This window comes from Chamaea fasciata, unplaced genomic scaffold, assembly GCF_029207755.1.
Source record: "Chamaea fasciata isolate MVZ Bird 193981 ecotype frontalis unplaced genomic scaffold, bChaFas1.0.hap1 SCAF_9, whole genome shotgun sequence".
Taxonomy (NCBI): Eukaryota; Metazoa; Chordata; class Aves; order Passeriformes; family Sylviidae; genus Chamaea; species Chamaea fasciata.
Window position 1 is genome coordinate 2,261,076 of NW_027094094.1, and position 15,364 is coordinate 2,276,439.

The 15,364-nt window shown below is 45.2% G+C and overlaps 1 protein-coding gene across 1 annotated transcript; it reads left to right on the forward strand.

Moving 5' to 3' along the window:
* Positions 1 to 294: 294 nt before the first annotated feature.
* CLRN3 (clarin 3) lies at positions 295 to 9,122 on the forward strand. Its single transcript, XM_066190550.1, has 3 exons — positions 295 to 620; positions 6,099 to 6,278; positions 8,698 to 9,122. Exons 1-3 carry the CDS (start codon positions 392 to 394, stop codon positions 8,970 to 8,972), a joined length of 684 nt encoding a protein of 227 aa, XP_066046647.1. The 5' UTR covers positions 295 to 391; the 3' UTR covers positions 8,973 to 9,122.
* Positions 9,123 to 15,364: the final 6,242 nt, after the last annotated feature.

Consider the following 15,364-nt stretch of genomic DNA (forward strand, 5'->3'; position numbering starts at 1 on the left):
ATATAGATTGGCAGATTCCAGCCTGGCTGTCATGATTTTAAGAGGGAAAAAACAGGAATTCAGAAGTGTCCCAGGAGGAGCTCCAGGCTCTGGATGAATCCAGAGCTGGGATTTGGGAAGTGACGCTTTGGCAAGGACCATAAATCACCCATATGGACAATCCCAGTGGCCTTTGCCAGGCTGCTTTGGTTGTCACCCTGGCAACACCTTTTCCCCGGAGCAAAGTTCAATCCTTTTACGTTTTTATTGCCTCTGCTGCTTGTCTAAAGTTTACCAGAACCACTTTGTGGCTCGGACAGCGCCGAGGAGGAATCACCCTCACGCTAAACGGGATTGAAGGGAACCAAATCCTCTGAATCAGGAGGGGAAAAAAAAAAAAATCAGTGCAAAGATGCCATCCAGGAAGAAAAGCTGCATGTTTGCCTCTGCTTTTTGTACCTGTGTGAGCTCCTTCGTGGTGGTGTGCGTGGTGCTGGCCACCCCGCAGTGGGTGAGCAGCGAGGTGCGGTACTCGCGCACCGGCTCCAACATCACCGTCAGCCTCAAGTACGGCCTCTTCAGTGGCACCTGTGAGCAGTTCGTGGATGCAGGACTCCAGGTGTCCAAAACCACCTTCCAAGGTAAGTGCTGGCACAGCTGGAAGTGGATCAGAGCGTCCCAGATTGGTTTGGGCTCACAGGGAGCTAAAATCCCATCCAGTGCCATGGGCAGGGACAACTTCCACTATCCCAGGTTGCTCCAAGCCCCAGTGTCCAACCTGGCCTTGGACACTGCCAGGGATCCAGGGGCAGCCACAGCTGCTCTGGGCACCCTGTGCCAGGCCTTATATCTAATTTAAATCCATGTCTCATATTTCTAAGTTACTTAAAATATTGTAAGATGGATGCGTCCATCAGCGGTACGAGTGAGGAGATCTTAGGTTTGGGTTGGGTATTGGGAAGGAATTGGACTGGCCTTGGACACTTCCAGGGAATCCAGGAGCAGCCAGAACCTCCCTTGGAAACCCATTCCAGGGTATCACCATCCTCACAGGGAGGAATTCCTTCCCAATGTCCAACCCAAACTGAAGCTCTTCCTGCTCGTGCTGCTGACAGACGTATCTGTCTTCCAACAGTGTAAGTGAGCAAAAGAATTGAAGTGGGGGATTGAACTGGAATAAAATAAGACCCCAGGAAAAGCACAGGAATTCAACAATAACAACTTATTACCTGTGACCTTGGCCTCCCCCTTGGAATAAGGGAAAAAAGCCACAAAATGGGTTTTTGTGTCTTTCTGTCAAATTGACTTTGATTTTCCGAAGTTTGGTGAGGAGGAGAAAAGCAACACTCATCACTTAATTAAGGGATTTACAAACCTAATTCACCTTCCAGGTTTGCTTTTTTTTTTTTTTTTTTTTAATTTCACGATATTAATTTATTGGTTTGCCTTTAAACATTTTGTCACCTACTACTGAATTAGCACCGTTGTGATAGAGGAAGGCTTGAAGGCTGCTGCAGGAAAAAGAGCAAAACACACAAAACAACACCCAAGGATAGATAAACCTGAGAGCTGCTGCAAGGATCAAGGGTTTGCACCGATTTTATCTGCCTCGCTGCCTCATCAAGTTCAGAGCAATAATGCTGGTGACACACAGGAGAGGCAGAAAAGCACTCAAAAAAAAAAAAGCTACCAAAAATATGAGCAGGTCAAGTAATTTAGAAATGTGAGATATGGGCTTAAATTAGATATAAGGACTGGCACAGGGACAGGGCTTGGAGCAGCCTGGGACAGTGGAAGGTGTCCCTGCCATGGCAGGGGGGGAATGGATGGGATTTAAGGTCCCTGTGAGCCCAAACCAATCTGGGATTTTAAGATGCTTTAAGAAATAATTTCATTTTTTTGGGAGGCTGTTGTGAGATGCCCCAGCACAGCAGATCCAAACCTCCAGCCTAATAAATTAGGCTCCTCCCCAGCCTAATTTATTCCTGAAACTGCACCTGCAGAAGCAGCTGAATTCCCACGGTGGCAGGGCCGTGTTCCACGAACCAGTCCCCACGATTAACTGGTTTCCATTTCATTCATGTTCTCACGAAACCCTGAGCACAGCAGCATTCCCAGCACGAGGTGGAGCACGGATTGGGATCGTTACACAACCAGCACAAAATCCCAAATCATTCAACCTTAGTTCATTGCAGCAGAATAATGAAGGCGATTTTTAGAAGAGCAAATAATAATAAATCAAAATCATTTATGTGTGGTTATAGTTGGCTGAAGCCCCAAACCTTGGGCCGTGCGGGCAGCTCTGGCTGATTTGAATTGGGCTCCGTGGGAAAGGTGGAATCCTGCCCTGGAGGGCTGATGGCAGAGGAGGATCCAGGCTGGCTGCAGCCCAGGGGCTGTGCCCTGCCTTTGTCTAAAGCACCTCCCACAGCCCAGTCCCAGGGCCTGGGTGTTGCCACCAGATCGATTTTAATTACAATTAACGAAATGAACTCACAACGCTGCTGGTATCAGTGAAGGGTTTCAGGTCTCTGCATGGTCTGCATTGGTGGTGTTGGGTTTTCCCTCACCAGATTTGAGGGTTTGTGCTTATCGTTTATCAAATGTTGAGAGAACATTTACAAAAAGTGATCTGGACTCTCCCCATCAGTTATTTAGGGATGAACAAAATGAGTGAGATTCTGGATTTGTCAGTTTCCTCCCACAGCTGCTGAAGGGAAGTGATGCTTTATCAATGACCTAAATTTGGGGTTGCCCACATCCCTCACTGGTTCTGTCAGGCAGGTATCCAGGATCAGAAGAACTGGCCTCAAATTAATTCTTAGGCTCTATAATAAGCAGGATTCTCGTGTTTTAGATTATTTGCTAAAGAATTTGCTAAAGAAATCCTTCCCTGGGAGGGTGGTGAGGCCCCCCAGAGCAGCTGTGGCTGCCCCTGGATCCCTGGCAGTGCCCAAGGCCAGGTTGGACATTGGGGCTGGAGCAGCCTGGGACAGTGGGAGGTGTCCCTGCCATGGCTGGGGTGGCACTAGGTGGGATTTAATGTCCCTTCCCACCCAAACCAGTCTGCTCTGTCATTCTGTTCCATATAGAATTGAAATAGGAAAAACACTTCCGGGAATTCCATACATTCTCTCTTTATATTCACATTCATTTATATTCCTGTCCTCCTAAGACAGGAGATGCACTTCCTTTGCTGATACCCTTAAATAAATGGATTTCCAGTGCTCTGGAGGAGCAAAGTGCTGTGCTTTCTCCATTCCAACATTTCAGACACCAGCAAGAGGAGTTCCAAGCATCCCTTTAAATCCCAGCATGATTTAAAAGCAGCTGTGCCCTGCCTGGGGGCTCTGCTGCGCACCCCACGTGCATTTCTCAAATGGCATTGTCACATTTGGGGGTGGGAAAAGAAGGGCAATCCCTGAAGGATAAATCAAAGTCAAAGAATTTGGGGACAATTTTCAGCAATAGTCCAGGTTGACTTTTATCAGTGGCCGTTCTAAAGCAGATCAACAACAGCCTTTAAAAAACAAACAAACAAACAAACAAACGAAAAACCCAAAAAACCAAATTAAAAATAAAATAACCACCAAAAATCAACTTATTTCTCTAGAAACCACTACATTCAAAGACATTTCCAAGCATAAAGATGAAAGGAATGTCATTTCTGGCAGTGCCCTGTGCATGGGTGGCTCTTTCCCAGCCTTAACAGAGCAATAAATCCCTGCAGCCACTCCCCAGGCTCTGGGGATGGACGGGCTGGCAGAATGCAAGTTATTGAATAACCAGAGTTCTTTAATATCCCTCTCTTACAGCTATGAGTAAAATGTCTGTCAGAGAAGGTTTGGTCACAGCTTTGGTCAACGTAGAGGTTGAGGCAGGCTCAGGAAGAGCCACGCCCAGAGAGTCTGGAATGTCAGGATTTATCCAAGGGCTGGCAGCCAGCGAGGCCAGCAACACCCAAAGAAGTCTTTCCAAATTTACCTCAGCACGGAGGAACCATTTCACTTCCTCATTTTCAAAAAGAAACATGACAAAAGCTTGGAAATTGCTGAAATTCATTTGTATTCTTGTCAGTTTCCAGAGATCTCCTGAAAAGTTGGAAGCTCTGTTGAACTCCGCTCTGGATTTTTTGTTTGTTTGTTTGGGGGTTTTTTTCAGTGATTAATTCCTGATGTGTCATGGGTGACTGCAGAGCTGTAAAAGCTGCAGGGAGGGCTGACTAAGCTCAGTGAAAGTCTGGGAAATTCTACCCAAACATGTCAGGATAAAAGATGAAAAAATAAAAGAAGATAACGGAAATTAAAGAGAAATCTGACCAAACCCTGTTTTCATTCTAGAATTGTTGCTTTACACACATCCAGAGGTTTTCCAGCTGCAGGGCTACCACTCAAAACATTTGAGTTTGATCCCACTCAAACAGATCAGCTGCTGGAGATTCCTTCTGTTAGCACAGACTGCTTTATTTAGGGATTAAAAAAAACCAAATCAGCTGCCACGAAAAGAGCATTTTCTTTCAAGCCCTCAGCCTTGTGCTGTTGCAGACACGGCTAGGACAGCTGGAGGCTGCCAAAACGCCCTCCCCTAACCCGCAGCTCTGTGTCAGAGATAAACAAGATCAATTAAGGAGGTGCAAGAGGTGTAGGCAGGCAGTTGTGGAGATGTTCTGAGAGATAAAAATTAAGTGAGGCTGCCAGAGGGAAATTACACAAGCCTGTCTGCTTTGGCTCCAGACTTATTTCTTCTCCAAGAAATAGATCACAGGTGATGGCCAGGCTGCAAGGCTGCCTCAGCCCGAGTGCAGGGTACAACCTGCTCACTTCCATCTCGCTGAGTGATATCCCCTGCATGCCCTGCTTTCCTTTTCTCCCAGGAAAATTGCCTAAATTTACAGCTGATTTCCATAACACATCCGTACCTGCCAGTGCCTCGAGCAGAAATTAACTTGTACTGCAGTATTAGATAAAATGTGAGAGGAATTCTCCTTTTCATTCCTTGCCAACTGCTCTTTTTATTATGTTTATTCCTCTTTATGGGGTTTTTACTCTTTTTTTTCTTTCCTGCTGTGCTTTCTCCAGTTATGCACTGCCTGAATATTTTACAATAATGGCCCTGTTCGAGAACAGCACAGAAAGGGGATTTTCCTACAAAAGTCTGTCTCTCACAACATCTATTTGAACAGAGCTCCAAAACACTGCATTTCTTACAACACAAAGCACATTCGAGTTGCATTTTCAATCTTCAGATGGAGAGGAGGAAAATAATTCACCTCAACAAAATAACATTTGGAGGGTGTTGCATTTGGGGTTGAGCCTCTTGTTACCAGCAACTTATCGAGGAACTGGGAGGATTTAGGCAAAAGTTGGTGACAGTTCTGAAGGGTTTGACCACAAGAGCCATGGAACTACAGCAGGGAAGGATCTGGGAATAAATAGGGGAAGAAGGAGAGGGAGCAGGATCTGGGGTCAGGGCCACAAAGCTCAGCCCTGTGGCAGCCAAAGCCTCACCAAACCCCATCCTGTCCTGCTGGAAAACAGCAGGAGCTGCTCCTTTATTTTAAAAGAAAGGAGCCAGCCCCGCCTGCACCAAGTTTTTCCTGCAGGGCACAGAGACAGATCCAGTCAGGAGATGAGCTCAACCATCCTCATCTGCCCACGGATGACCAAACTCAGATTTATTTGTCCTGACCCATCCAGGCAGCAGCTTTAGTGGGCTTTGGGAAGGTTTTCCCCGTCAGATTTATTGCATGTGAGGGACTGCTGCTATTTTAAAAGGAAATACAACTGGAGCAGGGTTTGAAATTGGAGCAGAGTTTTAAATGGGCATTCGTGGAGGTGACCAGACACTGGCAGAGGAACACCCAGGTTTCTGATCCAGTTTAGGCAGAAAATTCCTGCCTGGCCTCATCCAGAGGAAATTTTTACAGAAGTGTTAAAGAATGGAAGTTTACTACCCAGTTAGTTAACAGCAGGATTAGCAGGCTAGGATTTATTTCAGCCCAGGCACCTTCACCCCATGTGGGATTTGGGTTCATTGCTGTGTCCAAACCTCCTGCACTTTCTTCATCCCAATCCCTTCCGATCAGCCAAACCTCTGTCCCTGACCCCGCTGTGTTTCAGTGGCAGATGCCCTGAGCAGCACCAGGACCAGTGCCCTGAACGTGGCCACCATCGTGGTGCTGGTGCTGGCCCTGCTCAGCTCCCTGCTCAGCTCTGGCTTCACCTGCACCAACGCTGTCAGCAACCCCTACCAGACATTCCTGGGGCCCGTCGGAGTCTACACCTGGAATTCTGTTTGTGGTGAGTGGGACATTTTCTATCATCAGTTACGTTCCCTAAATCCCAACATTTGGGAATAAAGAGCTGCAAGAGGAAACACCTGGAAATGCTTTCTGCTCTCTGGGTTGGCTTTTTAACTCTGCCCGCTGGCACACCTGAAAAACCGTCTTTGAAATATGATTGAAAGACATGATATAACAAGAAAATAATATTTATCATTATATATTTATTGTTACATATTATTATATCTCTATCATTATATTTAAACTATATAATATATAATATACATTATATATATTATATATTATATATTATATATTATATATTATATATTATATATTATATATTATATATTATAATATATTATATATATTACATATTACATATTACATATTATATATTATATATTACATATTACATATTATATATTCTATATTATATATTCTATATTATATATTATGTTATATATATTATATAGTATATATTATATATTATATAGTATATAGTATATGTTATATATATTATATACTATACTTATATTTATATTTATATTTTGTACTATTTATTATATATGGGATGTATTATACATGTTATATATTATTATATATTTATATTGTTATATATTTATATTACATTATTTATAAAAATAATATTTGTTTTTATATATCTTGTTATGTATATAATATCTTGTTATATCTATAATATCTTGTTATACTGTTTTATATATTTTTAGTTATGTATTGTTATATATTTATAGGGAAGCAGCAGTTTGGAGGAGTGAGCCACGGCAAAAGAATTATTTTCCTCTTTAAAAGATAAAGTTCACAGGCGAAAATAAGTTTAAACATTCCCCAGGCATGTAAAAACAGGGTGGAGATGCTGCGTCATTAGAGCTGTGAAGCTGCCCAAGAGCTCCTGGAGGTGGAAAGCCACGTTCCTGCTTGGATTGAGCCTGGCTGCTCCCAAGCCTCCCTGTCGTGCAGCTCTCACACTCAGTTAGTCTCCAGAGGATTAGGTGTTCCTCTCAAAATAGGTTTGCACTGGAATAATTTCTTTTTAAGACATCTGATTACAGAGTGCTGCAGCACACGGGTATTTTGGCCTTCAAAGGCTCTGCAGGTCCAGGGGAAATGTGTCCCCAGCAGCATCACCCTGTCCTGGGGACAAAACCCCACCTAGGTGGGAAGGGAACAGTGCAGATAATCTGAATTATTACAAGTGCAGGTGGGGGTGTGAAAATCACCCATTTTTTAACACGGATGCTGAAACAGCTGTGAAACGCAGTAAGAAAAGGGAACAAAAGCTTAATTAGACAATTATTCATTTCCGAGACAAGCAGATCATTGTCTCATCCCACGGGAAGGTTTTTCCTGAGCCCAGCACCTGAACCTGCAAGCTCTGACTGAAATGAAAGGAGCACAGGGCTGGCCAAAATAAATTTTGGGGAGAAAATAAATTCTTGTGTTGGCTGAGGGCTGTGGTTACTTTTAACAGCCCTGCAAGTGCTGTGACCTGGAAGTTTATTTTGCAGTGGGTGGATTTTTATGGGCAATCACGCATCATTTAATGTGGGAGGTCATCTTGGAGGTTCCTAATTCTCCTACCAGTGCTCTCCTGAATTAAAAAATGAAGCTGTTCCAGGGTGAGCTGGGGTAGGATGAGGTGCCTGGAGAGCAGGAATGGAGCTGTTCCACCAAAGTTCAGGGATTACAGCTCTGTTGGCACGAGGAAAGCGGAGATGCAGCAGCAGTATTTCGATAAATGTCAAAGCAGCTGAACTTTTACATTTGGGAGGCTGTAAGAGATAGACCCAGATCTAATAAGACATCACATTTTGGCTTATCCCAGACTCATCCAATAACTCAAGTGGTAAAGAACAGGAGGGCTCCAAGTCTAAGCTCTTGGGCCAGCCCTGAGCACAGACCAGGCTGCTCAGGGCTCTATCCAGTTGGGATATTTATCCAGCTGTGACATTTTATCCAGCTGTGATATCTATCCAGTTGTGATATTTATTCAGCTGTGATAGCAATCCAGCTGTGATATTTTTATCCAGCTGTGGTATCTATCCAAGTGTTTTTATTTTATCCAACTGTGAGGCTGCCCATCCATGAATTTGGGCTCGTATCAAACAAACATTTACAAATAACCCATGAGTATCACACAATACTCATCAGCACCAAATTAAATGAAAAAAAAAAAAAGTTGAATTAAATGGCCGTATCTAAGAATAATCAGTGAGAATCTAATAATTTTAGATTATGTCATTGCCTATGTCAAAACACCTGTCAGATACTATTGGGTGGGGCAAAAATTCTTACAATGCATCACAGTTTAGTGATGACTAATATTGGATAAATTGATTAAAATGCCTGGACTAGGACAAGGATTACAGAAAAAGCAGTTCAGTTCCTCCTCCAAAATGTGTATTCCTGTTTTCCAGGGGTCCTCACCCTCACAGCCATGATCCTTTTCCCTGTGAACGTGGAAGGAAACAGGCAGTCTGAGGAGCTGGCCCACAGCTGTTCCACCTCTCTGCAGACCCACATTGGATCCAAGCACATCTATGGATATTCCTACTGGATCATGCTGCTCGTCTTCTTCCTGAACGTTGCCTCTCTCATCATCATCTATTTCTACGACCACGCCAGATATTCCAAGAAGAAAGAGCAGGAAAGACCCATAGAAAATGCACCAAAGGATGTTATTCTGTTTTAAGGACACCTTGGAAAGGGGGGTGTGAAGGAAGACAACTTTAATGTGGATAGCAAATTCCAATTTGCTGTGTGCGCGCTTCAATTCCCAGACTGTTTTGAGGACACATAAGCCTGGGTTGGTTTTAGCTGCTTTCTGGCCTCAGCAGGAAGATCAAAGCCTCTGTTTCCATAGTGTGGGATTTGGGATCTCGAGGGACAGAAAGACTGCAAACACCAGCATCCCTTGGGATGAGGAGAAATGGTCACTGAGGGGCTGCTGCTCCATTTGCTCCTTGCTCTGCTTAGGGATCTCCTGCAGCTCTGGAGACTCCTGGACATGGGAGCACTCGAGGCCAAAATCCACAGAACCCAGGGGTGGAGTCCCCACGCCTGGAGGGATTTAAATCCATCTGGAGGTGGCACTTGGGGACACGGGTCACTGGTGGCCCTTGGCAGCGCTGGGGAATGGTTGGACTCCATGGATTTTCCAACCTAAATGATTCAACAGTTCCACAACAGCAGAGAAGCCCAACATCCGCAGGTTATGAAGGCATGGAAACATCAGGAAAATCCTGTTTGACCTTTGAGCCCTGCCAAGAGCCAAGGGCAGAGCCGCACGTGGGACAGGCGTGCCCTCTCCACATGTTCTCCCCGGCACAAAGTCCCCCCAGCTGCATTATCAGGGTGATTTCTGGCCAGGGGATCCCTTTGCCCAGTTCAAGGAATATTTGTTGTGCTCGCAAAGACACACGACCGCACAACTGCCCAGGAGTGGGGGAGCTTCCTTCTCATTCCTCCCAGGGAAGTGCAGGAATCAGACTTGGGACAGATCCAAAGTGCAGAATCCTGCTCAGAGCACGCGTTCAGCACTTCTGTTCCTCTGCCCCTCACCTCTGCGGCCAGGAGAGACTTTTTTTATTCCTTTAAAAAGACAAAAACCTCCTTTTCCTTTCAGTGTGATTGTCAGTTGTGCTCCGTATCTGTCCTGTGATACACGAGGTGCTCATGAGGAGATAAAAATGCATTTTGAAGGGGGGGATGAGGAGGTACAAGAGGTGAATCCTCACTATTTATGTCAGAAAAATAAAGTTTGCAGATGAAAGCGGCCAGCACTTTGTGCAGCTGCGCTCTTTCAAAGGAACCAGAGCAGAGGGATTTTCCATCCCGCTTAAAAGGGTGGTGAGGGCAGAGTGGGAAATAAAATAAAAACAAAAGAGGAGTGGCACAGGTCAATAAAATCAGGGCTGATCTTTGCTCTGCGTGCCTGGGAGGGCTGTAAACGTTACAGTGGAGCCAAACATTTGCCAGTTTTTGCTTTGGCTGCAAAAATTTTCCCAGTTTCAGCGTTCACCTGTCAGCGCTGGGGCCAGCCAGCATCTGTCACACGCCACAGCTCTGCTCAGAGCAACCCTGTGGAGGGATGGGGCCAAAATAATGCAGGAGGAGCAGGAATTCCAGCTCTGGAGAGCAGGAGCTTCCCCTTGCCTAGGTGTTTCTGCTGCCTCTAAACAGTGATTTGGGAAATAAAAGAAATCCTGCTTTTGGATGCCTGTTGGGAGCACGTGGCTCAGTTAAAAATCACTCTGGAGGTCTCTTGTTTGCCCGCAGACACCACAAAGTCGCTGTGTAAGGAGGACTCAGCTGCTTTGATGAGGTGAGTGCCAGATCAAAGGCAACCACCACACTGAAAAAACCCGATTTAAACAGGAGTTCAAGTTGACTGACAAAGCCGCCTCGGGATCCTTCCTCTGGATGTTTTATTTCAAATTAAAGGCAGGAATTCCCTTCCCAGGCACAGAGAGCTGCTGGGTGGCAGCTGCTGCTGCGCGGGTGGAGCAGGGGGATGGGGCCACGCATCCCTGCGCGGGTGAGCTCCCCCAACCCCAGCCAGGCACGGCAGGAGGGAACGCACGGAGCTGCCACCGACTTCTCACCCTAAAATTCCCTAAAACGCTTCCCTAAAATTCCCTGCCAGCGCTGGGAAGGGACAGCAAACTCCCTGTGCAGTGGGGAGCTATAATTTATAGGGCAAGCTATAAATTATACTTATGATATAAACATATCATCTATAGAATATAATATTTTATATATTATAGAATTTATATTATATTATACATAAATTGTGTACTAGAATTTATACATTGTGTAATAATACATAAAAATTTTTAATACGTTACATCATATTTATTTATATACAAAATATATATTATGCTATAATGCTATTCTATAATATTATAATATAATGATAAAATATAAATATAATATGATGTAGATATGCAAAGATATATATACAATATTATATATATATATATATATACACATTTTTTAACATATATTGTAAAGAAGTGTGGCTGCCCCTGGAACCCTGCAAGCGTCCAAGGCCAGGTTGGAGCACCCTGGGATAGTGGGAAATGTCCCTGCCGCTGGAACTGGAGGAGTTCAGGGTTCCATCCAACCCCAAACCGCTCTGTGATTTCCCTGATCCTGGTTTCAGGCTCTCCTCCCTTTCACCCCCCACCCCAACCTGCCCCAGGGCGGGCAGAGGAACATTTATTTCCAGCTCTCTGATACCCCCGTAACAGGAATCACTGGCTGTGTCTGTGATCCTGGGCTTGATTTAGAGCATTGATTGGTAATTCCGGCAGCTCTCCCGCCAGCAGAGATTTCTGAGCGGCGGGAGCTGCTGCCTCTTTAGTGGAATCGCTCCTGGGGGACGGGGATTGCTTTTATTGACTCACTCCCTTTGCCTCTGGGTAACAGCAAAGCTGCGCTGCCTCTTTTTTCTTTTTTTTTTTTTTTCTTTCCCCTATAATTGTGAATTAACCAGCTCTGCTGTGCTGTCGAGGAGCCGTGCCCACGTCAGAAATTATTTCATTTGCCTGCCTGGAGCTTTGCAATGTGTGTTATTGAATGTTTTCAGCTGCTGCTGAGCATTAGGGTGACTGTCTGTTTACCAGGTATTTGAGGATCCTCTGTGGTTTCAAGGAAAAGCTGCCTTTATCCAGCGTTTCTGCTCCGTGGTGTCACTTTTGTCCGCTGTGAAACTTTGAGAGTGAACTAGAAAGCTAAAATAACCTGACATAAATAAAACCGCAGAATTAGAGGATGGTTGGGGTGGGAAGGGAGCTTAAAATTCATCTCATTCCTTGGGCAGGGACACCTTCCACTTATCCAACCCCTTGGGCACTTCCAGGGATCCAGGGACAGCCAGAGCTTCTCTGGGAACCTGTGCCAGGGCCTCAGCTCCCTCACGGGGAAAGATTTCTTCCTAATATATAACTCAATCTCCCCTCTTTCATCTAAAGCCATCCCTCCTCGTCCCACGGCCCTGCAGAAAGCGAGGTGAGGGATGGATGGCCCCGTTAATGCTCTTTACGGTTATTTCAAACCCTATAGTTCCGTCAGGATCGCTTTAGTAGAAGCATCCAAGTGATTTATTGAGCCAGAAGGGAAAAAAAAATAAAAAAATAAGTCACTTATTGAGTCAGAGCAACCGTTAAGGACAGGTCAGCACGGGAGCGAGGGGTTGACTCGGATTTCTGCTCTGGGGAGAAAAAGGAGGAGGAGGAGGAGGAGAGGGTGGCCTGGCTGGATAATCCCCCCTCGTTTTTCTCCACTCAAAAGATCAACTTTCAGCGTTTCTGACCCCGGGTACAAGCTCAGGAGCCGGCAGGGTGGAGAGGGCATCACCTTTCAGGCACTTCGGGGCAGGATCCTTCCCCGACCTGCTCGGACACAGCCCCGGGGGAATAGCGGCGCCTCAGCCCCGGCCTGGCAGGAAAGAGGGAAATCCCCCGGTGCAGATAAACTCGGTTTTCCTTTCAGGAGAGCCTCGGGGTGACAGGGGCAGCTTCTCCTCTCTGCACCTGAGCGGGAACTGCGGCCATTTGTGCTCTTTAAGGGTTGAAGTGCGCTGGACACAGCTCCGTTCATTCCCTGCCTGCCAAGAGCCGGCCAAGTCCTCTCTGAGCTCCTAAAACCTAATGCAGGCTTGGACCAGGTTACATCATTTTCTTTCCAAATCCTTTTCTCCCCACCTCTTTTAAAAAATCTTGCCTTTTTCCTCCCCCCCTTTTCCCATTTCCCCCCCGCTTTCCCACCCCTTCATTCAGCCTGGAAGTGGCTGTGATGGGGATGCACAATCCCTCCTGCTGAGCTTTTGGATCAGCAGATTCCTGGGCAGTTGGAATTCCCGTGGTTCATCCCTGTCCTGGATGGCTCCTGAGCAGCCCTTTTTCCCTCCCAGGACATGGGGAATTCCAAAATTTTCTTATTTTGTATTTTAATTTAGAGCAGGAGCTTCCAAATCCAGGCAGTTCCTGATAACTGAGCTTTGTTATCTCATTATCCAACCCAGCCTTGGACACTTCCAGGGATGGGGCACAGAAATCCTGAATCACCCAGTTATCCAAGGGAATTAATGGGATTTCCAGGATTTAAGGAGTTTTCTGCTGGAGGAGCAGTTCCTGCAGTGCCCAAACCACATCAATAAAACCTCTTGGAAGAGAAGGAACTAAAAAATCAGGAAATAAAATCCCACCAGACAGCATTCCCCGGAATAACTCAGGACGTGGAGTTATCCCTTCCTGCTCTCTCCTGGTTCTGCTGCTGTGCCTGGAAAGAGAATTTCGCTGGAAAAGGAGGATCCTCCCAGCTTTTTTTATTCCCATTTTCCTCCCATCTTTTTTATTCCCATTTTCCTCCCAGCTTTTTTTATTCCCATTTTCCTCCCAGCATTTTATTTCCATTTTCCTAACATTTTTTTTATTCCCATTTTCCTCCCATCTCTTTTTATTCCCATTTTCTTCCCAGCTTTTTATTTCTGTTTTCCTCACAGCTTTTTTATTCCCGTTTTCCTCCCGGCTTTTTTATTCCCGTTTTCCTCCCGGCTGTTTGCTCCGGGAGCCGTGAGAGGGCAGCAGGCTCCTTCCTAGGATTCCTTGCCTTTGCATTCCTGGTTTATTTGGATGAAAAGTGGACAGCGATAAAGATGGGAGGGACGGGGAGAACTTTCCTAACTCTATTTACCAAGGAATATTTTATTTCACCTCCTTAAGGCTCACAAAAAAGAAAAATTATTTCCCAAATCACATTAATTTGAAGGCTCTAATTGACATCCCAACTCTGTGGGAATGAGCACAGGGAGATGGAATAGGGTGATGGATTCCTGAGAAAAGTTTTTGGCTAATTCCTGATATTATGTTACAAGAGGAAACTTGCCCCCAAAAAATCCCAGAGGAAAGTGAAAATACAATGTCTTAAAAAAAAAATGAATCAGAACTGACAAAGTTATTGGTTAATAATGGTCAGAAATACAGATTCAAAAAGAAAATGGGATTTTATACAGCCCAAATCTGGCAAACAAGGACAAAAATACTGAGTTTTGCAAAGGTAACCACGGCAACGTTCACTTACATTTCTTGAGCAATACAAGTGTGAGCAAAACCGTCATCTCAAATGAGAACAGAACCGTGTCGCTCAAAAATATTTCATAAACGTGATTATTCCTTCCCTGGCGATAAGAAAGAGGGAACAGGTCAGTGGTAGGTGCCATCAGTGATGGGCTGCCTTTGTTAAATCTCCAAGAAAATAAACCAGAACCCACCCAAGGGCCCACAAGGAGGAACCTGCTGCTGGCTGGGGTTGTCTGAAAGTCAAAATTTCATTTATCAAGGAGGTCTGTCAGCACATCAGTTGTTCTTTTTCCAGGCCTGGCACTTGGGCTGCAGTAGAGGGAAGAAAGCTGAGGATCCATCTCCGTTTGTCATTCCTGGGGCCCCGGATTTTGCTCTCTGATTCCATCTCAGGAGTTCCGCCATCCCCTCCTCTCCCTCTGGCCTGCCCTCACAAGCTCAGACCTGCTCAAGTGCCCACATTTCCTGCGTTTTGAAATAAATGGGGGTTTTATTTTTCCGGCGCTTGGCTGAAAATCAACTTTGCACAGGTGAGAAAACACAAAAACCATCGTTGAAAGCCACACAGAAATGGCCGCATCAATGAAGCTTTCAATGCTATTTTCAGCCTCCTCTGTCACAGAGCTCCCTGCAGACCTGAAATGATACTGGATTTTAATAACACCTCTGGGTTTAATATGAGATAATGAGTGAAATCTGCCCACAGATGGGAAAGGATCCTGCCAGCGAGGGGGAATTCAAATTATTCCTCTGCAGCCAGAGGGTGACTCCTTCTAATCTGGAAATAACTTCCATTACTGAAAGCAAAGGAGAAGGAGCTGCAGCTTCTGGTTAATTCCGGGGGGATTGTTCAGTGATTTTTTAATGAAATGCAGGTTGAGAAGAGTTTTTAGGCAATTTATTGCACAGGTGAGGCTGAGGGAAAAATACAAGATGCAGGAGAGAACCCGAGAGGATTCCTGTTCCTAAGGAATTCCTGTTCCAATCCTAAATCAAAGAG